Source organism: Phaethon aethereus (assembly GCF_964289735.1).
Source record: "Phaethon aethereus genome assembly, chromosome: 19".
NCBI classification, from domain to species: domain Eukaryota; kingdom Metazoa; phylum Chordata; class Aves; order Phaethontiformes; family Phaethontidae; genus Phaethon; species Phaethon aethereus.
Window position 1 is genome coordinate 2,243,805 of NC_138595.1, and position 23,111 is coordinate 2,266,915.

A 23,111-nucleotide genomic window follows, 5' to 3' on the forward strand; every position below is an offset into this window, starting at 1 on the left:
CAGTAGCATAACACCATGTGGATTTCTAGCAACACCAGAGAAAATTTAGACTGCAGCTCAAACATTGCTTTTAAATCCCCTTGAAACACTTTTTTAATATTTAATTTTCTGTAATCTATTTGCAATGTAAAAACCTAAACTGCAAGATGAAATCACTGGACAGTTTCTTTTTTAAAAAAACATTTTATTAAAATTCAGTTTTGTATAAAATAGGCATTGCCTTGCATATTTTCTAATAACCCATTAAGAGAAGTTTCAAATCAAGCTTTAAAACGTGTTATTAACCATCTACCGAGCCATTTGAAAGATACATGCCTGTGATAAGAGTATTGTATTGCCATTAACCTGTGGGATGGTTCGAGACATCTCTTATTCACACAAAACTCTAAATGCATCTAATTAAAGCCACAAGATCAGCTGTCCATATTAATCACTCACCAGTTTAATTAAGGTAAACCAGCTTGTCAGAAAGCCAGTCTTCGCTCTATTCTTCACCATTATCGACTTTTAATAGTTCACTGGATTAGTAATTACTTGTTTGTGGCATTATCAAATACCTGGGAGAGAAAACCACAGTATGTGCCCAGGAACTCCTTTAGGCCAACTCTTGCCTGGGACACAAGGAGAAATCTACCACATCAGATAAAGTTTTCTAAAAAGCCATACGATGTGATTTGGACACAAGTATAACCCAGAAGGGAAACAAATTGAGCTAGAAGTATCTTAACAGGAGACTCAGACTTGGACGTTTATTTTGTGGTTACTCAGATTAAGGCAGGCATTTTGAACACTACGCTAGGAAAAAGGAAGTTAGTGTGGTCTCTCGCTCACTTGTGAAAACCACACCTGTCACACAGAGTGTGCAAGAGTGGGCAGGCACATACAGTGCCACTCCATAAGGGACAACAACAACGTAAGTTACAAGTCCTACAATTAAACAATGTTTTCTACAGGATCAACTCCTTTCCTGAGTAATTAGGCTATAGAAAAGGAAGAGAACAAGCCTCTTCCTCGCTATTTAAGCATGCTCACCTTGGGAGTAAACCCCAGACAGTAACAGTTCATTTCAACACAATGCAGTAGTTGAGGGATGACAGTCCTCTCCAACCTACTGGCAGTCCTGCCTGGGAAACTCCTGGCGTCTCTGTTTTTAAAAAGACTTTAGCATTTTGTTGAACGTTCCCCATCCACTTTGGCTCTGCGCAGCTCCTGGAAGTTGTGGTGATCAGAGACAAAACTGAGGATTGCGGGTTGTTATAAAATGCAGTGGCATACAACACAACCAAAATCAGGGGGAGGAGGGAGCAGGAGAGCGGAGAAAAAAAGGGATTATGTATATTCCTAATTCTCCTTAGGCATACCTGCTGCCATCAATGATGAACATTTGTTCTGGGAAGAGCTGCTACCAGTGGAACGCTTAGCATATGAACACTAACCTAATTCCTGTTGGAAATAAACCAATTTCCACTCGCTCCTTTACTAGAGGAGTATTTCAACCTAATAATAAAATCTCCACTGTAGCATGTCAGACCAGCAGCTCTCTGGTAGCAGGCTGGAATTTTAAGTCAATGCTGCAATATCAGCTGTAATGAATTCTATGTAAATATGACTTCTAAAAATAAAAAGCCTTTTTCCTCCCTTAAAACCATGTATGAAGGAGAGTTTAAAAGAAAAGGAGATGGGGTCTAGCCTCTCACGGCTGTCAGTAATGAGGATCTTTCTGAAACAGTTTAACTATTCACACCCAGTGCAACCCAAATAAAAATATTTCACTTGCATTATTCAGCTCAGCTTTACATTACCATTCAACATGGGCCACCACAATAAAAATTATAACTGCTTATAAAACAAGTGAAGAATATTAGAAAAGGCAAAGCAGGATGAACAGACAGAACAGAGTTAAAGCCTCAATCACTGTAAAATTCCACCAGCCCCACATGGTAAATTCCACTGAATACCAAGACTTGGACAAGAAAATGGTTTTTCCACAGGAAAACCAGATTCATTAAAAAGTTTTGTATTATAATCTATACCAAAAGAGTACAACTACTTATTCTGTTATCTTGTGTACATTCATCAGATCTTGTTCATTTTTACTTGCTTAATTTCACACTGAAATATACAGGAAGTTGGCTTCCAACGTCCTTCTTTATCTGAATGTTTACCTTTAATAAACCATAAGCAGTAATCATAATAGTCATTATAAAATGGTTTTTTTTAGAAAAATGAAAGTGATATTAAAAAAGTCTGTATCTAAATTTAAATACAAAGAAAAAAAGCACCCACTGACATGTACACATATGCTTTCCGATAAGTATTATGCACAGAGGTCAGAGTTCCTGAGCAACCTCATCTCCAACAACCAGAGACGTTGCTGCTGATTACCCCTCAAGAGCCAGTTCTCTTTCCACATTTTATAGATATATACGTATATCCACACACACACGCACACAGAGAAAAGCACCGCACAGTTATGACCCACCTGAAAGAAAACACATTCACTGTATTGTCAGCGCTCTATTGTAACGCACTCTACCCTTGCTGAACGCAACGCTCAGCTTCAGCTTACCACCCTGACAAATAAAGGAAAGCACTTTATGAAACCAATTTAATTGGGAGGTGACAGAAAACATACAGCCATTTTCTTTAGGCTTATCACTGAATTGGCTTCAGCTCCAATCTCTGCCAAATCCCACTCAAGAGAAGACATTAACCAGGTCAGCGGAACAGGTGCTGTGCGGTGGCTGGCAAGGGGCTGGCATCCCCACAATTACTTGCACACAATGAAGCAGTAATCTTTACAGATCATCTCTCCCAAGAAGCATATTGGGGACAGGAGGAGAGGAGAAGGGTGGAAGGGAGGGAGGGAGGAAGGGAGAAAGGGAGGGAGGAAAGGATAAAAAAATAAAAATCAAGCAAGAAAGGAAAATGAATGTGTAGCTGCCTCGCGGCTCAGCAGATGTCTGTGTGTGATGTACAAGGCTAGGATAAGCTGTCGTAGCCTGCTGCCAAAGAGTGGTAAGTGATTAAAGCCTCCACCAGGCTAAGCACCATATTTAGAGTCTATGGGGTTTCGAAAGTTGCACCCATTCCTTGCTGTGCTGCCAGATGTTGTTGGCTGGTCCTGTTCCTATTCACTGTGTGCGGAAGGCAGCAGTTGGTACAGCAAGGAATGCAATCTGGAATGTTTCCGGAGGTGCCGTACATTAAAACAGTGTCACCCATCCTTCACCTCCATCGAATGCTGAAACAACTCCAATTTGCTGCCACTTCCCTCTTGGGAAATGGCCAAGATACAGTTGTGCCTGGCAGACCCATTTGTTTTACTCAGGTGACTCTCTTCCCTCAATGACCTCTATTAGTTTAAGTTTTAATTTAGATTAACCCCAGCACCCCAATTAACCAGTGAGGGGAAAAGCTAAGCTGTGACTAGTCATATTTCTGAAATCACGATTTACCAAAGTTAAAGTTATTAGAAGGAAAGACGGGCCATTCATCTATTGCTGTTTTTCTTTTAAAAATTTAACATTTCATGGCCAATAAGCACTTTCTTTGCACAGGTCCACAGACTGTCAACCATAGCTATTTCTCTTTGACCGCTTCACTATTTTGTTACACTAATTTAGTTTGTTCTGTGTTCTTAGAGTCCACTTGGCCCCCAAGCCTGGGCTTCTGGTCCACTTTGACCCCAAATTCTGCCTCAGTATTATCTCACTGCATTACGGATTTGGCCTCTTCAACCACTGCTGCCAACAAGACAGGTATGCTCCAACCTCCATTTTAGAGCCTACACCGCTGAACCTGGCATCCTCACCTACCCAAGAGATGCTGCTCAATTCACAGCAATACTAGCAGAGATGCTCTTACAATGAATACACAGCCTGGAGAGGAGCTAGCTTGGAATACATTCCTGGCTCTGAGGCAGGCTGCCTTGTATAGATCCCTCATAAACATTAAATATTCAAATGGCCCTAGTTCTGCAATAGGTAAGGTCTACTGCAAAAATTTTCTACAGCAGTACGGTTGGAAGTGTGTCAAAAATCTTCTCGAGGGGAAAGAAAAGGCAGCATTAAAGTTCCCCGTATCTCCTATCCGTAAAACACAGGTAAGAATTACCATTTTAATACATCTTTTTATTCAACTTTAGTCCTGGCTCTGTACATGAAACCCCAAATTTTGAAACTATTCAAATGCTTCTGGTTAAATCAGTCATCAGACCAGTCACATCACAACAGCTCTCTTCCACTGCCCTAACACTTTACTAGCTACTCTAATAACTATTCAAACCAGTAGTTTCTGCCTTTCTAATACTATGATATTTGTTTAGTCCTGAAGTTAAAGCTCTCTGTGGGCCATCAGAGCAAAACTAGCTTTTCATGCATTGGGGAAGGACATAGAGTGGATCATACTCCTCGATATATACTGAAACATCAATTTCAGTACTTCATAAAGCTGGCACCGTCATTTCTTAAAGAAATTACAAACACAAGGTTTCCCTAAGCTGCAGCCTCCATGCGCTGAGTGCAGATTCCTTGTTTCTAAGACTTGTGCAAATAAAAAGAATAACTGGCCTAAATCCAAGCTGGCACAACTCCAAGAAAAGTGCTAGAGAAGCCCTGCAGCTGAGGTAGATGAGGTGATTTAGGTTGAGATGAGTAACTTAGGTGCTTTTGAGGATCTCCTAGAATCGTTTTTCATAATGGGACTCTACCCACAGAGAACAGTCACCTTTAAGGAATTCAGTAATTTTTCTCTTGTGTAGCAATGTTCACCACCGAGGACTACAGGCATAGACCTTATCCTGCAGCCCTGACTCACTCAAGTGCAGCAGCGCCAGTAATGGCAGTAACTTTACATCCACACCGCAAGTTTAAGCTCACACAGCCCTATATCGAAAGTTGAGAATGAAGTCCTCTGAGGTATTTACAGAGATACATCGGAAGTTAAAACAGGTAACTGAGTTTCACTGGTAAGAGATATTTAGACCACAGAATCAACCACGTTAGTTCTTAGTATTAAAAACCAACTGAAGCCATAATTCCAACACACATTTACCATAACCTACCTGGTGATAAAAGTCATCATCATCAAATATCTCCTCATCTATGTCCTTCAGGTGCCTGTTGGAATCTGACTGAGGGAGGACTTCCTAGAAGCACAAAGGAAATACTGAAAGCTCGTATGTGCATATTTCTGTCCCTAACTCTGATGACATCACGTGCAGCAGCTTGTAAACACACTTGAAGATATGAAGGAATGGAGAAAAGCTCCCAATGTAACAAGCTTTTAAGGACTAGGAACACATTTAAAGGCAAGGCAGAAACACTGCCAATGCCAAATTAGATTTATGATACCTTTACTGGGAAATAAATAGGACTGTGCAAAGCCTTTCTGGCAAAATACTACAGATATTTTTAATGTAATGGCAAAAATATGTCTTGCAAGTGCAGTAATTCTACATGATCTCTCAGAATTGAGTATTTATTCATTCTTAAATACTAAATTAATAACAGACTTACTACTAACATATTCTATAGGTTATATGCAGTATGATTTTAGAAGTGACTTTCTGGGTTAAAGATTCTGAACTCCACAGTAAAAACAAAGTTTTGTAGCTGCAAGCTCAAAAAGCAGATTTAGTGAGCACCACTTCCTACACCACAGGAGGGGCACAATCACAGACCAAACCTTGTTTTCCCCTGTCAGGAACTGGCACAGGAGATAATGCAAACACCATAAAACTGGAATTGAAATGTCTACATCTTTTTCTTAGCCATTACATTACAGGAATTAACACTCAGATATCTCCTTCATAAATCTCTCACAAACAAGAATCACCTGCTAAAGGCTCAAGCTAATTGTTTTGCAGAGAGTTTCACTGTTTCTACAGGATGCATTATATAAACAAAATATCCTTACCGAATTTTCAGGCAAAGATTCAGGGACCGGATGAGATTCCTGTTCCTGCTTTCCCAGCACTGTATACACTGATCGCTTGGTCTGTGTCCGCCGTAGTAATCTCTCTTTGTCCATCATAATATGATCAATCTGAGTCAAGATTGAACGCTCAAAGGCACCGAAACCCTGCAACAACATTAACTAGTGTCAGATAATGCAGCAAGCTTTTCCTCAAGGCAGCAACGTTCCTCTATCTTTCCATGTCAGTGGATAAGCAGACAGCATTCCAAGAGGAGGGGGTTTGGGTTTCGTTGCAGGGATTTTTGCTAGGTTTTTTTATTTGTTGCTCCTTCTCTCTCCCTTCCCAACCTGAGGCAACCTGACGCCTGGCTTAATAAAATGCCTTTGCTGTTCTGGTTCAGATGAACTTCCCAGTGATTAATACTAACTCACAGATGTTAGGAGACCCTGGATGTTTCGGTGAAATGATTACCCACTGTATTAAAGTGTACACTTCATGGAGGAGGAGAGCCCCAGAAACCCCTAGTTCTGTTATAAAACACAAACAGCTTGTTGATCCACAATAGTGGCATTTTCATAGAGCTTTCTTGCTGCTGGAGACTGGCTATTACAAGATGTCTGGTTGGGAGAACATCAATACTATACAAGAGTTTTTCCCCAAACCTGGAAAACCATTTGCCCCTGAAAATTTTTTTCCTGGCCATCTGCTCAAAACAAAAGAGAGCAGCTTATGACTTTGAAATTTGAGGGCTGAGCTTCTCTCCAAACGCATTTAAAGTTGGGGAAAATTGTGTACCTGTGTATTTAATTCTTACTGCTGTAACTCTCAGCTTAACTTGGAACATGCATGGTATGAAACTTTCAAATCAGCTTGTTCCGCTAAACAATAAGCATGTTAGCACACATAAACCACGACTTGCCTTTCCCATTTTGCCAGATGCCAGCTTTGTCTTGTCATGCCACTTCTGCAAGACATTGTTCCGATACGTTCTGAAGTCAGCATACCGCTTGGCTATGAATTCTGGGTAGTCCTCCATCTTTAGCTTTCGTTTGGGGAGGCTCCTTCTCTTCTCCTGAGCCTTATCCACTTGCTCTTCATCGCTACTGCTAGGGATTTCATCATCGCTAGAACAAAAATATGCAGACTAAACACCCTACACCTCTCTAAGGCGACGTGTGAATTCTTAATGGCCCCTCCACTACCACACATGCTTTTTCCACACCACGGTGATATTTATGCCAATAGACCCGTGGTTTAGCCCCTGCTCTGTTAGCAGAAAGATTACAAAACACATTTCCAACACTGGCAGAAGGAATTCAAATGGCCATTTGTACAGCGTGTCTGTCACCCAGATATAGCAGCAACTAAGAGAACAGCACAGTATGGTCAGGAAGGCTGTACATTGTCCTGTTTGTTGGAGAGCTGGAGACCAAAGGATTCAGAAAGGTCGTGTCTTATTTTGTATTTACCTCTCAGTTTTTGATTGCTTTCCATCTACCAGATGCCTTGTGCCCGGGTATTGATAAAGTAGCTCATCCTGAAGTTCCACTAATACTTTCAGCAATGCCTCCAGGGCTTTACAGCCTGCAGAATAAGAGATACAAGTGAAAATTTCCCACTGATCCTTGCTTCTGGTGAAGACTTAGCTTTGCAGCGCTTAGTTTCTCATCTTGAACCTGAATTCCTGCCACAGCTACAGCATGTCCCATTAACTGTTTTTCTCTAATCAGTTAGAGATGTGGTTTTATCTTCAAACTGATTTATAGTTGTTAATGTCAAACATCATGACGCTTGGGAAAGAACACTTCTTTCCTAGAAAGGGAGGAAGGGAGGGAGGACTGCCTTCTAAACACCTGCCTGGCTGCACATCGGGAGTACACTGATCTAATGTTTCACCTACAAACATTCAGACTGCAGAGCCTGAAGGATTAACATACTGAAGAAGCAAGTACTGTGTGCAGAAGTGTCTGATGACACATGCATATGACAACAACCTTTTTTGCTGACTAACTCATTTCTTTCCTGCGTTAGGTTCTGCAGCAGAGGCCAGCTTCAGTTGAATAATATGAAGCAACACAAAGGAAAAGTAATATATCCCATCTAAACCTGATCTCTGACTTTTCTTTCTTGTACATAATGTGCATGTTATAGGGAGCAGAAGGAGGGAAGGCAGGAAGAAAAACGAAACTCCTGCAGGGCTGTGACTACCACTGGTTTCTATGCTGCTGTGCTTACCACGTAGGAGGTGTAAGAAATTAGATTGTAAGTAAAATTAAATGTAGCAAGATCTGATCTATAGGGGAAACTGAAACAATGACCTGGCAAGTTTAATGAGAGGATTCTCATCAGAAAAGGCCCATTCTGATCAGATCTCTGCAGGCCCAGAGATCCTTAGAAGGAGCGAAAGATTGGTCTGGAGAGATGTACAAAATGATCAATGCATGGTGTGAAGGTTAGTTTTACAGGGGTGAGTAGCTGCTTTCCAGGGTATTTCCAGACACAAATCCTGAATGTAGATTTGATGCTGTGTATCCAAAGGCTTTCATAGCTGACCATTTTCCTGTATCTATGCAGAGAAAATGATCTCTGTTCAATGACCTCATGTTCTCCAAGGACACACAGTTGCAGCTGACTGTGGGAAGGGTTAACTGCACACTGCTGCAGCATCTGTTCTTTAAAAATAGTTCTTTTGTGGCAACCAACAAGCCTCCCTGCAGAACACTCCGATATAAAACAAGTGTTTATCTAGGCCTACACAAACTCCCCCTTTGTACATTGCTACACATCAATCACAGGGTCAGCTCTTACAGGTAAAACACTTAGCACGCTTCTATCAAAAAACCTAACCTGAACTTTACACAGATTAATTTATATTTACCTGACACTGGTGTATTGCCTTCTACTTTTACAAAGAGGCGCCACAGAAAGGGGAAAAAATGCACCACTTGGAGGAACATAGCACACCACTTCAGGATCTGTTTTCCTGCAGGATACGTTCACAGAGGCTTGGCTTCCCTCCTTGCACACCCAAAACAAGCATCCTTGCGGGCAGCAGTCACGCTGGCTGACAGGGCACGTGGATTTGTCTGGAGGGCAGGAGGAGCACTGCAATGGTAGGATGTTCCCCAGAACTTCCCCCGGTGCCCCCTCTGCCAGTTCCTCCACTAACGTGAAGTCAGTAGGGCTGTTCTGCTTAACTCCCAAACATGTTTCTTGCTTTGTAGTTAGTATAAAAGAACGGAGAGAACTTTGCACCACCCCATTTTTTTTTCTTTCTTTTTTTTCAATGAGGACACAGAGATCATGTGTACAGCAAACAGCAAATCTTCATCAGCCAGACAGAGACAGTGCAAGCAGAAATCAGCCAAGACATTCAGAGGTCTCAATCTCCCGCATGTTACCACTGTGATACCGCTCAGTTGTCACTACCTTCAGATAAATTACAGCCTAACCTCAGCAACAGGAATGTCAAGGAGAAGATGCTTTAAGATTTTTGTGGCAGATCAGCTGTTGGACTCATCCTCTGCTGGCTCACAGTTCACTACAGATACGTTCTGAGAACTCTTCTATATAAACCTATTAACGGATTAGGTTTGCCGTGCTTGTAGAACAGTCATGTGTTAGCATCAAAACAATTCCAAGAGACAAACAGACAAAAGCCCTTAAAAATGCATTTGTTGTATATGTCTGCACCTAAAGCATCACTTGCAAAAGGGAAGTGCTCCCACCCTAGCCTGAGTGCACAGCTTACAACAGCAAAATCTTTCCCACTGCCTGCAACACAGCTAAATGTCCCCAGAGCCTCCGAAACTGTTTATTTTCTACCCGCTGCCTATCCTCCAGTAGCAGTGGTAACGCACCCCAGGCGGCTTTGATCCTGTCAGTTACAGCTGGAGGAGCACTCCAGCCCTTCTGGGGTACATCAGGGCCACAGCAAGCAGGCAAGGCATACAGGCAGGCTCAAGCTCCCCCAGGCCATGAGACACGGACCCCAACAGAAGTGGGGATGGCGAGCAATTTTATTTGGAGTGAAGGGGATGGAGAGGGCAGGGAAGACAATGACCATGCGTTTAACCAGGTGGGAGGGCTAATTATTCCAGACAGTGGCTTCATCATGAGCCTCTTACAGCTGGGTAATTTCTGTGCTTTCAGTTCATGTGTATTTAACAGCATTATTGGATGGCATTCTCATTGTACTGTTGGGTGCTTAAGTGTGCTGTAAACTCAACTTCAGAAGCCAAGTGTCCCCCTCCCCTGCCCTCTTCCCATCCAGCCCTGCCCTATCCGTTACACATTTAATTCCAGAAGGGACTCTTTTTCTTCCCAGTCTCCTCTCCTTCTTCATCTTCTCTTCCCTCTAATGCCCTCATCTGCCTTTCCACCGTCTGCTTTGGGGAAAAGACTGAATCCATTTGTGAATGAAGGCAGCATAAAACAGAACTGTTACACAGATGCAAACTATGTCATTTTGAAGGAAAGCTGGACGCTAACCCTCCTGCTCTCCTACCCCCTCCCGGCACTTGTTTTTTTTTAAAATGCTGCTCCTTGTCTGAAACAGACAATTAAACAGAAAAGAGTCACAAACATGGAGCTTTCAAGCATGCCAGTACATTAAGGAAACAAACTAGCAGCTTTCAGATGTGATAACCATCCGGTTTGTACCTCCTGCTCCCTTCCCTGCTCTGTTCACACAACAAAGCCGGCAGTACCGCTAAGAGCACAGGCAATGCCAACCCTGACCATGTAGCAGGGGCCTCCTGTTGCCACGAGCTGTGTTGGGTCCGAGGTACTGCCTGATGATTTTCAGTTTCTGAAGCTTTCAGGATCAAGAAGATACCGACACTATGGTTTTCACAAGCACCACAACCCGGCCAAGGTTGAAACAATGCTGTTAAAACTCTACAACTACCCTCCCACCACTCATGCACCAGCGGGAAGATCCCGATGGCAACAGCTTATTCCCAGAGCTAATATACTAACTCTGCCATCAGTATCACTGCTGGGTGTTGCTCTATTGTGTTCAGCCAACTACAGATGCTTACACATCCCCAGCTGCACCTTCCCAGTCCAGCGCACCAAGCAGTGGCCAGTGACTGCAGGCACAGCACTGCAAAAGCAACTGTTAAGTTGGGGAATGTAAAACTCTCCAGACCTGACTTTGCAGGCACAGCCCATCGCCCCAGTCTGTGCCTCTCCCATCCATTCTCTACCACTCTCCGCCAGCAGCTTTGCTGCATCTCTCTTACAATCTGCACTGCAATGTGCTGGGGTAAATACTCTACCTTCTATCAACATCAGTGTCACAACTGACACCTTTAACATTGGGCCATACATCATCAGAGAGAAAAATTTCCAAACTATCTCCTTTTCCAGCAGTTACTTCTGCATGTCCAACCTGTGTTTTCTGAGGACAGATGGCTCAGCACTGCCTTAAAAAACAAAAGGAGCTGGATCCCCTCATGGCATTTCAGTATGAACAAGTAAAATCCCCGAAACAACCACCCATACTCTCTGTATAGGAGCGGCCAACTAATCCCAGGACAACACACAACCCCTCTTTCCATCAAACCTTTCCTAAAGCTGCCCTTTGGGACAGAAAAAAGGATTCTGAGTGGGATCCATCTGCAGCTGCTCCAAGAACACAGCAAACGTGGTTTGAATATAACTTCCAGCTTAAATGGGACTCAGAGTGTCTGCAGTGAGACGCTAACTTGTAAGAGTCACTTTTAAGAGTCCATGGGAGCCCCTTCATTTTGTGTACAGGAGTGAAAAAGTTGTTCCAGATCCAGCAGACAGCATATCAATCCACCAAGAAAGCTGGAAGCCAGTATCAGTAAATCAAAGTGTGCCTTTCTGTTAATACTCTCTCATACGTTCTCATTTTATACATCCCTTCACCCAGTCAGAAAGTAGCCCTGGAGTATTTAGCTCCATTCAGGGATAGCACTGCCATGTATCAAAGTGTCAGGAGACCCACCAGAGATGAAATCTGTCCTGCTGCTCTCAAACCACAGAAATCAATTTTGTCAATGCCAGTGGTTACGGACAGACTGGCTGTGCTGCTGGCGTCCCCCTCCGTGTGGGGTGGCTCCACACGCAGAGGGCAGCTGTGCCTCCACTGCCGCTGAAACCCGAGCGCTGCCGTGCTAGGGACTTGCAGGCATGATGGCTCCTGTGCTTGCCCATGGCTCCAAGTTCAGCATTTCTACAGCAAAGCACCTTCCTGCGCAGAAACGTATCTGCGCTCTTTTTCATGACCTCTAAAAATGGGGTCTCATTTCATCTTCCCAAGCAGCTGCAGAAAGCAGCAGCTGATGCGGAGCTGCAGGGAGCGGCCTCACGCAGAGACACTTTAAGTCGATGGAAAAAAGCCGGTGCCTCAAGGCCAGGCTTTCAAAGGTATTCACAGAGAGCCAACCAGTGGGACTCCCAAAACTGCTCCACCAGGCAAGCTCCTCCCCGCCTGACCCTGGTGCATCCACCCAGCAAATTCGGAGTATGACACTCAGGGACAAAATCCTAAAAACTGGGGCAAACCTCCCAAGATTTTCACTCCACTGCTGTGTGTTACGGTTGGACTCAATGATCTGAAAGGTCTTTTGCAACCTAAATGATTCTATGATGTATGTTCATGGCACCTCGCAAGGCCATGGTGCCTGCCTGTTACTGTGTGCACAGCACATGCTACCGCAAACGGGTGCATCATTACCGTGATGTACCAGCACGAAACACCGCACGCACTGGACACGGCTGAAATTCACAGCCCACTCCAAAGCTGGAAATTAACCGCTTTTCCCCCGCAATTACATCTGAGGGCCTGGCATCACTGGAATATCGTCGGCATGCAAGCTTTTAATGTACCTCCTGGTACAATTTTCCATGGACTTCCACAGGCTGTATGAAAAGCTCACACAGAAAAGCTGGAACAACGTTGGCGTTTGAACCATGGTATGCGGAGCAAAAGCTGAGCTGCCGAATAGCAGGAGAGTTCCCCCTGCCACCGTGGAGAGTCACCGTGTCACCAGCGCGCAGAAGAGGTGTAGTGCCCAGTGCACTGGTCACAGCACGCCCATAAAATAGAGAGGAATCAAACCTCTTATTTTAATAGCTGTACATAATGAAAAGCGCCTTTATCAGGTACACGCATTTATCCCAACATCCAGAGGAAGAGGGGAAATTTTCACTCCTTTCAAACAACTGTGGGACAGGAGTTAAACTACAGGTCAAAATGGCACTCAATATGCTGGCCTGAGAACAATACTTCTCATTCAAATCCACAAGCCAGCCACTTGCACTAGTCATCCCCAGCAATTAATCCCCCAAGAAACACGTTTGATTAAATCTTTTCAAGCAAATCCTTTGCTTTGCTTTTGTTAGTTCACTTCTTGTCAACATCTATTAAAATATGCCTTTAATTCTCCCACAATCTTAAAAAACACCGATTCCACTGTCTTCAACTTTAATCAACTGTATGGCCGGCATTTTTCATTTCATAATAATGTGCTGTTTGGAATTCAAGAGGCAGGCTCAACATCAATCATTCGGCAAGAATTTTTCCACTGCAATAAATATGCAAATGAGGAAAGCCAGTCAGTCGTATTTCAGGCCCGACTTGCTAGTGTTTTAAAAAAGACACAAATTTATTAATTGCCGTTGGCCAGCGGAATCCTATTACTTTGGGCATTGATTACAAAGCTGTGTGAGTGATTATTGTGCAACTCGCAGGCTATCCAGGCATGAGGAAAAATTATTAAAGCAAGGCAGAGATTATCAACTCAGAATAACAATAAGCCTTAACATTTTAGGCCTCTAACTTCTTCAACAAAGAATTACGCCAGAGCTCCAGTGTATCATAATTCTGAAGTCTGTCAGTATTACTTTTGGAGCTTGCTCTATATTCCCAACAGTAGAACAACCTTACCAGTCAGGAAAAGGTGGGGGGGAATTCCTCCAGGTATCGCATCTTAAACATGGGGCTTTGGACCAACAGCTTTTCTGTAATTCCCGCTGTGTAACTGACTGTATGAGGAACAATATGGTGCAGGTGAAGACTTCCATTATCTTCAGATTTGCAGCCCTGTACATCCTGGTTCCCCAAAACCAAGATGGCACAGAAATAAAAGGCTACTGATAAGCATAAGACAGAAGTTACAAGAGCCAGCCTAGACTAAATTACAGGCTAGCTGCAAGCCCTTTGGCAGCAGAGACTGATCTCATTTTTTCAGAGGTGGTGTCGTTACGTATACGTTTCTCACAGATTTCAACAGAAGCACAAAGCACCTGTAAATCTGTTCCAGGTCATTTTAGGAAACGACAGGAGTAACATTCCCTTCCTGCTTCCCAAAACACTGAGTTCCTGGAATTTTGTCAAACGATTGTAGGAAAAAGGGTGACTTTTCTACTGATTGCAATAAAAAGGTCTGCTCCATACCGAAGGCCCAATTTGCTGGTTCCATTGGAATGCAAATGATGCAAAAGCCTTTGCAGAGGGGAAAATTGTATTCCTTCAGCACAAAGGAGCCAATGCTGCAAACTCCTTTCACACAAGCAGCTCAACTGACTCCCAAAGAGTTACAGAACGGACTCAATTTAGCCCTTTCATTCTAATATTACTGCATTTGACAGTAAGGACAACAGGATCAGACATAGATGAGTTTGCTAAAAGTAAAGAAAATAACTAGATGCAACAACAGAATAAAAGGCTTGGTATTCACAGATTTTATTAGTGGGGACTGGAGGAGGGGGAAAGCGGAGAAGGGAGAGAAACACTTCCATGAAGTTCATGCTCTACTGATTCGCCTCAACCGTCATCTTTTGATATCAGCCCAAACCAGGGAGGGGATGGGGCTTGTAAAAATGAGATTTATAAAAACTGATGTTTTACATTACTGTAAATGTAAAGAAGCTGACAGCATGCATTCCCGTCTCTGGCAGGCAGGAATCCCCAAGTACATATGCAAGAAGGAGAAAGGAAGAGGAAATGTGAAATTTCATAGTTATCTAGATATTAAGGCCAGAAGGGAACATTAGCCCATCTAGACTGACCTCCCCATATAATACCAGGCCATTAATTACATTTATCATGACAAGCACTGAGTTTCCATCTCAAGGTAACCAATTGCCAATTAATCCGAGTTAGCTGACATTTGCACATGCTTGTCTGGATGCTTTGCAAGCCTTTGTTTCCCTGCATCTTGTTTGTAGAGTATACAGACTAACATGCACAAGTATTTAGCTAAACTCAATCTAATTAGCTATTAATTATCTTGGGAAACTCAAGTGTAGGCAAATCTATTTGATGTGTTTAAAGTGTGGCGTAATCCCACAGTCCAGAGTTCAGGTGTATCAGGTCAACAACTACGGACTCTCCTGCCATTTCTTGCACTAGAATTTAAGACAGCTTTAAAATAAACCTCGAACGCCAATAGTGTCCAACACATACGGCTATGAAGATAACCTATAAAATGGGAGCATTTCAATTTTACCACATCTATACGAGAGAAGCAGATGAAAATTCTGCTCAAAAAAGCTAAAAGCCTTGGCACTCAGTGAAGAAGGGCAGGGCAAGAGGTGTTGTTTTTGTTTTTTTTTTTTAAAAAGCCCCAAACTGCATGTTAAATAAATATCCTATGCTTCTCCACTATGCCACACACAGAATTTCTGAATAATTCACAGACAGTAACGACAAACCACAAAATACTTTCCTAGTACCTCACAGAGCCCAAATTCTGCACGTGCACAACTAATCCCCCATTACCCAACTAAACATGCACACAAACAACAACAGAGCTCCAAAACCGAGACCTGTGCCTTTGTCTAAAGCTTCTCACTTCATCTCCCTTCCCTCTCACTTGCTAGCATGTACACAGAATGGCCACCCATGAGCCCAGGAGCTTATCAACCTTACTGACCCCAGTTCTTACCAAAGGCTCTCCAAGGCATAGGATCATTACAACAAAATTTACAAAAAAGGGTCTAATTCATTCATTAATTTTAGTCAGGAGAAAAGTCTTCATTAATGTCAACAGGCTTTGGCTCAGTCCCCAAAAGAGTTAATATATTCTTCATTAGATCAGAGAGGAAAGGTGAAATTTGGGGACACCTGCATCCACATCCATTTAAATCAAATTCAACCCTGCATGAATTGACAAGCATGATGTTTTTTGTATTCATAAAGTGTCTAGACTAATACAATTCAATTAAAATGAACTACCAGTTTTAAGTGGGCTAGATCTGATCACAATAATTTACACTCAGGCTTGAAACCCAGTTCTGCTGTCACACATTTGTGCAGGCTCCCAGTAAAATCTTCAAAGCAAGAATATATTTAAGTCCATGATCTTGCCTAGCACCAATTAATCCTGTAACTGCTCTGTGCCTCTGGAAAGTGCGTAATCTGCCTGTGCCTCAGTTCCTCCCCCACTCCCCTGTGACACCTACCCTGCTCTGTAATAACGCATTGTCATCTCCAGATGTACGTATGGATACATTCGAGTTTTAAAAGCGATCCACGAATAGAGATGATAACAAAATTATGATCGGAATTGTTGGCAGATGATTCCTGCAGGCTTCTCTGAAAAATCCCAAGCCTATGTCAATAAAGCACATTTCAATCTGACAGCTTTTCTCTAACCAGATGTGTAAAATGACGACCAGGTGCAGCCAAGGAGCGAGGCAGAGGGTGAGCTCGTCAGACAGAGCATGCTGCACAACTGGAGAGGAGGACGGCTTGCCTGACACATCCTCTCTTAGAGGAAGTGGAACAGCTTCTCCAGTACCTAAAGCAGACTTGATCTTATTCAAAGTTAGTCAATGCTTAATCAGCTGCTTTGACATGTATAGAATGTAATTTTTTTTTTTTTTTTTTTTTTAAGATCAGGAATTGGAGTATAGAACCCAGCGAAAGTCCTCTATTAAAAAGACACAGAGAACATACAAACAAACATATACTAAATAGTTACTAAATAGAATCTCTCCCTCTGTCTTGAGTCCCTTTTCAGCAAAATATTACAGAAGAAAATAAAGATACTCAGTGTGAAGCATTCATACAGAGAAATGTTTAATATGCAAGAATGTAAAACCAGAAAACACATGGCATCTTTGGAGGTCTCCTGCTGGCAATGAATGTAAGTGGGATTCTTAATCACATCCTTAAGAGGCCTTGTCCACAAACGTGCTGCTTAGTCACAAGCCACAGATATTTGTCACATTAACCAACCTGGCATACCAAGAACCCAACTCAGGCATTTATTATGAAGGTCCACATAGCTCCAGGTGGAAGCAGTGTCCTTCACCAACACACCCACTACAAATGCACCTATTTCTACCCCAGAAACAGACATTTCTGGGTCAGTCAAAGTGTTCAGACTGAACTGTACATTTTTGGAACAAAAAGTCAACATCTCCATTTCCCAGAAGGCACCGAACACCCAGGCTTGTGCAGTCCCAAACAAGTCCTGCAAACTTTTGTAAGTGCTCCTTTTAGCTCTACTTTTCAGTAAAACATAATTAAATAGCAACTGTTGGCTAGCTGCACCTGTAACACCTTAAGGGAATAACTAACTAATGTGTAATGTAAGTTATCCGCAACTGACTCCAAGTTGAAGAAACTGGCTACAGTAAGGTTATGAATAGAGTTGCTTCCTGCAAACTTTACGTGTAGTTCACACTCGTTTCTCTGATTTCATCTTTACATGTCTTTCTTTTGAATAAAGTTTCTTCACAGCACCCCATTTAAAACAACATATTGAAGGACATAGAAGGTGCACATTCTCTAATACTCTGCAGTCCAAAGTCAGTATGGAGAACGAAAGGCAGGAATGGGAACCACTGTTCAGGCAGCAACTGCCATTTCCCATTTCAAGATGTAACTGCATCCCTAGGGTGGCCACAAAGAAACACACTATCCGCAATGCCACACAGGCTGCAAGGAGGACTAGAGGACTACTTGTAGGGTACAAAAAAGGACCGGTCTCCATCATCACATTTAACTTATTCCCAAGAGGCAATACGCACTATTCTACGGTCCTCAGGCCCCAGTGCAGCGTGCTCATAGGGTGAACACGGTGATGCGTTGCAGCATTGCTCGTCAGCCAGCTGTGCTAACTGCAGCACTCTTCAACGCCCCGTCTCTAATACAAGCTCACCTCTTTGTGTGAACGAGCCCAACGCAACAATTCCTCTGGAGGGATTTCAAAGGTGATACTACAGAAATGCTAAATGATGGGGGAAACAAGGTTTCTTCTGGATAATGCACCCGCCCTGAATACAAGGGATACAGGAATTGCGTTCTCTGCATGGATGCAATGCCACTAGCTCATGGTCACAGAGAATGTCCACGGATGAATCATCTAGAGTAACACCACAGTGATCAGGAAAGTAAGATATAGCTGACTACAGGGAATACAAACTCAAGTTCAAACATGACCGTGAGTTGAGAAAAGATGCACAAATTTCAGCAGAATTTAAAAAGCTGTATACAATTTTGTATCTATTAGCAGCAGACAAGGCACCGTGCTGAAAAGTTGAAGCCGCTGCTAGGCAGAGCTCACTGCTGCTGCTCCATTAATGCATTAATAACGCAGGCAGGTTTGGGGATAATGGCCTTGCAAGCACATGGAGCATTTCATTTGATTTTTTTTATCTGATTCACTTTATTCAGGTTTATTTTCTTATTGATCACAAACCTTTGTATAACTTCTCCACAGCTCTACAAAGTGTAAATAACAGTTAATATTTGTTGCCCCCGTTTTTGTTCCATCAGTGAGCAAATCCATTCTTACAGACCCTGCATGTCTACCTTTTACCAAAACCAGTATTTTCTCCATTTCTCCAAAACAACTCATCTTGAGCTTATGCTGAAGAATAGAAATGTGGGATTCCAATATTTTCTCTTAATCCACTGACAGATGGAGTCAAAGCAAAAAAAAAAAAACCACAAAAATTCAGCCAGTAGTTTACATTTCAGGGACCTACTGAACTCTTGGAAAGTGAAAGCATATACATATGAAAACATACACAACTAGTTGTCCATTTAAAGTCTTAAAATTTCCATCAGCATCTTGCCTTCTGCAAGAGCCTCACCTGGGTTTCTGTATGTTTTTAACTCCTCATATCACCAACTAAAAACTGACAAGAGCACATTATACTATTTAAAAGCTAGAATTCCCAACTCTTTTTGTGGAGCATAAAGTACTAGTCACTGAACCATTCCCAGCTTAGTATTTTTAACCAGAAATATAAAGAGAAAGTAATTAAAATAGCAAGAACAGAGCTACATGACTACATTGGGAAGCCCAGCTACCCAGGACACATACAACAGCTTCTTGCCTTTGTTGACTGAGAGATATAATTTCTTAAGGCTCTTGTTGCCCCCCTGCCCCCCAACTAGTTGTTGTTTTATTGTCACTGAATCAAGATTTAACATAACAAGCCCCAAACCTAGGAACTGTTTGATTCCTGACACTGGATCTGGCTTCACTAATGTTGCTTCCACCTCTTCTTTGGTTCTTTCTTGCCCTTGAGGTAATTTTTGGTGACATTTTCATGAGATCCACTTCTAACCTTCCTGCCCCTTGAAAACATACATAGAAATATGAATGGCAGGCATGCAATCTGTGCAGAGACACAGCACAGAAACTTGCACCTTGCACTCTTTTTCTATGTAAATAATGCAAGGATCCTGCGGGAACATGCCAGGGATTGGAATTTTTAATTAATGGGTCTCTTTAATGTGCAAATCAGGAGCAGATTGCAAATTCTGACTTGCATTGATTATGAAAAACATTAATTGAACGTGCAAGACCCCAAACAGAGGCAACATCTCAAGCCCTGGACTAGTCTGGAAGATACGGTGCAAGAGAATACAAATGTATCTTGGAGAAACAGACCACTCCAGGCAGCAGCACCTCAGAAGCGTAAGCTGTGGGAGTTCACATGTGCAGTGCATTAAACATTAGACATTTGCACCGCATTCAGAGCGCAGCCACTGTGATTTCAGCATTACAAACCACTCAGATTTCCTCCATGGATGCACAAGGGGAATAAACATGAGCTCCATGACCACAGTTTGATCTCCAATTTGTATGTAAAAAGAGTGACAGAAAAAAATCTGGAATATAATTAAAGATTTAAAACAAGGGAAAGAAAAAGTAAGACAGTGCAAACAAAGCAATGCTGTCCCTTTAAACAGAAATTCATCCTATATAAATTATGGCCATAAACTTTTCCTGCAGTGCAGCCTAATTAATTCTTGTTCTATACACAAAGGGAAATGCTGGGTGACAAATGGGTGTGAAGCCTGAAAGCTGCCAGGTCTGCAAAACATTTTCTACTTCAATTTATAAGCAATTTTGCAGTAAATCATCCACCAGAACCTGAGATCTCAGGAATCCAAGACTGTCCAAAGCACACTGTACCATTTAAAAAAAAAAAATTTCACAAAAGATTACAAAAACAATAAATAAAACACTTGAGGTTTTGTAACCTCCAATCTCAAGATCTGGAAAACAAGCATGACCTTACCATTTTCACTCAGATTTGGCTTTAAAACTGTAAATGTATAGAGCATTGCTATCCACTCGTTAACACAATTATACTCAAACCCTTAGGGAATTTGCTACCACCAACAGCTGCACAGAAGGTTGCCACAAGTGGGAGGTACTAAAGAGGCAAATACATGAAGGACTGTTTTCCATTTCAAAAAAATCATCGTTCCTGTGAGCATAGAGCAGAAATTTCATGAGCAATGGAAGGACTTGGGACAAATTACTGAAAGCATTCTGGGGCAGCCAGAGCGCGCTGGATGCCAAGAGCTCTTTCTGCCCTCATGCCCTCAGCAAGCTACAGTGTACACCAAGAGTCTGGATTTTTGTCACCAACCGCTTTCTGCAACTTGAACACCAAATCATTTCCTCCTATTCAATGAAGATGATGAAAGCATGCCAAATTTATTTTGTGGATTTGGAAAGAAGTGCCGAGGCTTCCCTGAAAGGAGAGTACCATCCAGTCCAAAACAGTGTCAATGTCATGATTATCCTAAATCCCGTCCAAGACTGAAGTGCATCACGTACTGTGGAACCACCTCAACATTTATTATTTACAAAGTCCTGTCTTCCACTCATCTTTAAACGTTCTCATGCACAATTCTTCTAATTCTTCCTGTTTGGGGAATGGGATCCTAGCCATAAGCTGGTAACACAACTGGGATGAGAACTGAGAAGTACTGATATGTTTACCCAGCCCACTACATCACTGTTCAGAATCGAGTAAAAAAGTTTATTTTTATAGAAGCCACTAAACCACTTGATCAGCTAAAAATTAAGACCTTTATTGGAAGCTGATTTATAGTGAGATTTTTTTCCCCCTCATAAATCAAGGTGCATCAATTAATGAAAGAGCTTTAAAAATATTATGATGTATATTTTCAGAAAGGATTTAGTTTCACCTCCTGAACTGACAGGTCGCGGCCCTGTTATCCAGGCAGAAGCTCCATGAGTGAAGATACAACACAGCTCAGACTGCCCACTACAGTAAACCTCTGACATTAATTCCTCTCACAGGGCCCAGCACAGCTGAGAAAGAAATGGGTCTTTGCCACGTAACACCAACTACATCCCTCGTCTTTCATAAGATCTTCATGTATAATTTTACTCCTTATTTTATGGTTGGCACTTTGTAGCTTCTGGAAAGAGCATCTTTGCAGAGCAGGGAAGGATAGCTGCATTGGACAATAGTGCAGCTCGTAAAAAATTACTTTTTATTGTAACCTACTTTACTGTGCAATTACAGGTTGTATTTAAAAAAAAAAAATTTAAAAAGGAATATAACACTGGAAAACACTAAACAAGTATAGCAGGACCAGAACAGAATCATAGAATAGTTTGGGTTGGAAGGGACCTTTAACGTCATCTAGTCTTGAATTCACTACTTCCACCTGCCAGTCTGAGTGCTTCCTCTGCTAACTTCACCCAGGTCACTCCAGCTTTATTTTCTTGCTGTCTTCACAGATGACATACAGAAGACAAACCCAGTTATCAGGAACATCAGAGTACACTACTGCAAATTTCCTGCCCAGATTATGAAAAGAGGCTGGGGAAGGAATCACTGAGCAGTTATTAACAGTGGATTTTCCTTTAGCGTTCTGGACAACTGAAAGATTAACGTCTCTGCTGTACTGTGTACAGTATTATACTCCATGCTCCTGGATGTATTTTGCTTATGGGAAATATCAAAATGTCAACCACTGTTTCTGTTAAAGGTCTTTAATGATACTGCATTTTAGACCTGTAATGAAACATGGTGCTCGGTGCAGTTTGTAATGCATCTCATTAAATACATTAATAACATGCATTTCACTGAAAGGTCAGGTTAGTATTGTTGGGAGTTCACCTTTTTTTTCCTTAATCACTTCACTTAAAGCAGCACAGCTAACTTTAAAATATAACATATCTCACCTGCTGTAACTCCAGATAAGCTGATTAGCTACCATGTTCAGATCAGGTATAAGCTGTAAGATGACAATAAAAACTTGGCGTAGGGGCAAGATGCTCGGTCAGGTTTGATGATGGTGAAAGTTCCCACTCCAGTTTTAAGATGACTTGTCCCAGCCCAGGACAAAATTTGTCAATGAGCAGGTATCGCTACAGCACGTACAAACTGGTACGCCACATGGCTGAATGGAAATACAACCATAGCAAACCAGATCGTTCAGATGATGTCTCTGATGTTTAGCATGAAAGGCTGCAGACACCACTACACTGTTTCCTACCAGTGGAATCCTCCACAGGGTAGGATCCTCCTACCACGGGATCCTCCACAGGGTGCTCACCCACAGAGCTGAACCGTTCTGCAAAGTGAGCAGTATCTCAAGATTGGGAAAGAAGAAATAGAAGTGAAAGGGATAACCAACCTGGAAAGCTTTAAAATGCTACTGGGTTTATCTTCATTATTCAAAATCACTAGAAAAATATCCTATGAAGTTCATTAATTTCTGATTAGTGGGATCAGTGGGCACAAAAGAACAATCTGTATGATTTTTGACAGAAAATAACAAACATGTGAGGGAGAAATGGACACCATCTGGTATCTGCAGTACTTTATATTTATTCCTAAGGATAACATACCAGACATTTTATTTCCCTCTGCATTTACCGTAAGGCCAGTAAAAAAAAGGTGTCCAATTCTAAAAATT

General features: G+C 42.1%; 1 protein-coding gene across 1 annotated transcript in view; it reads right to left on the reverse strand.

Annotated features, from left to right (window-relative positions):
- AATF (apoptosis antagonizing transcription factor) overlaps positions 1 to 23,111 on the reverse strand; it is a gene marked incomplete at both ends in the record, with an annotated part of 55,599 nt that overhangs the window by 26,918 nt on the left and 5,570 nt on the right. Inside the window, 4 exons of the mRNA XM_082008624.1 lie at positions 5,066 to 5,149; positions 5,920 to 6,084; positions 6,840 to 7,044; positions 7,390 to 7,504. Coding sequence (XP_081864750.1) covers positions 5,066 to 5,149; positions 5,920 to 6,084; positions 6,840 to 7,044; positions 7,390 to 7,504 — 569 coding nt within the window. The remainder of the gene's footprint in view (positions 1 to 5,065; positions 5,150 to 5,919; positions 6,085 to 6,839; positions 7,045 to 7,389; positions 7,505 to 23,111) is intronic.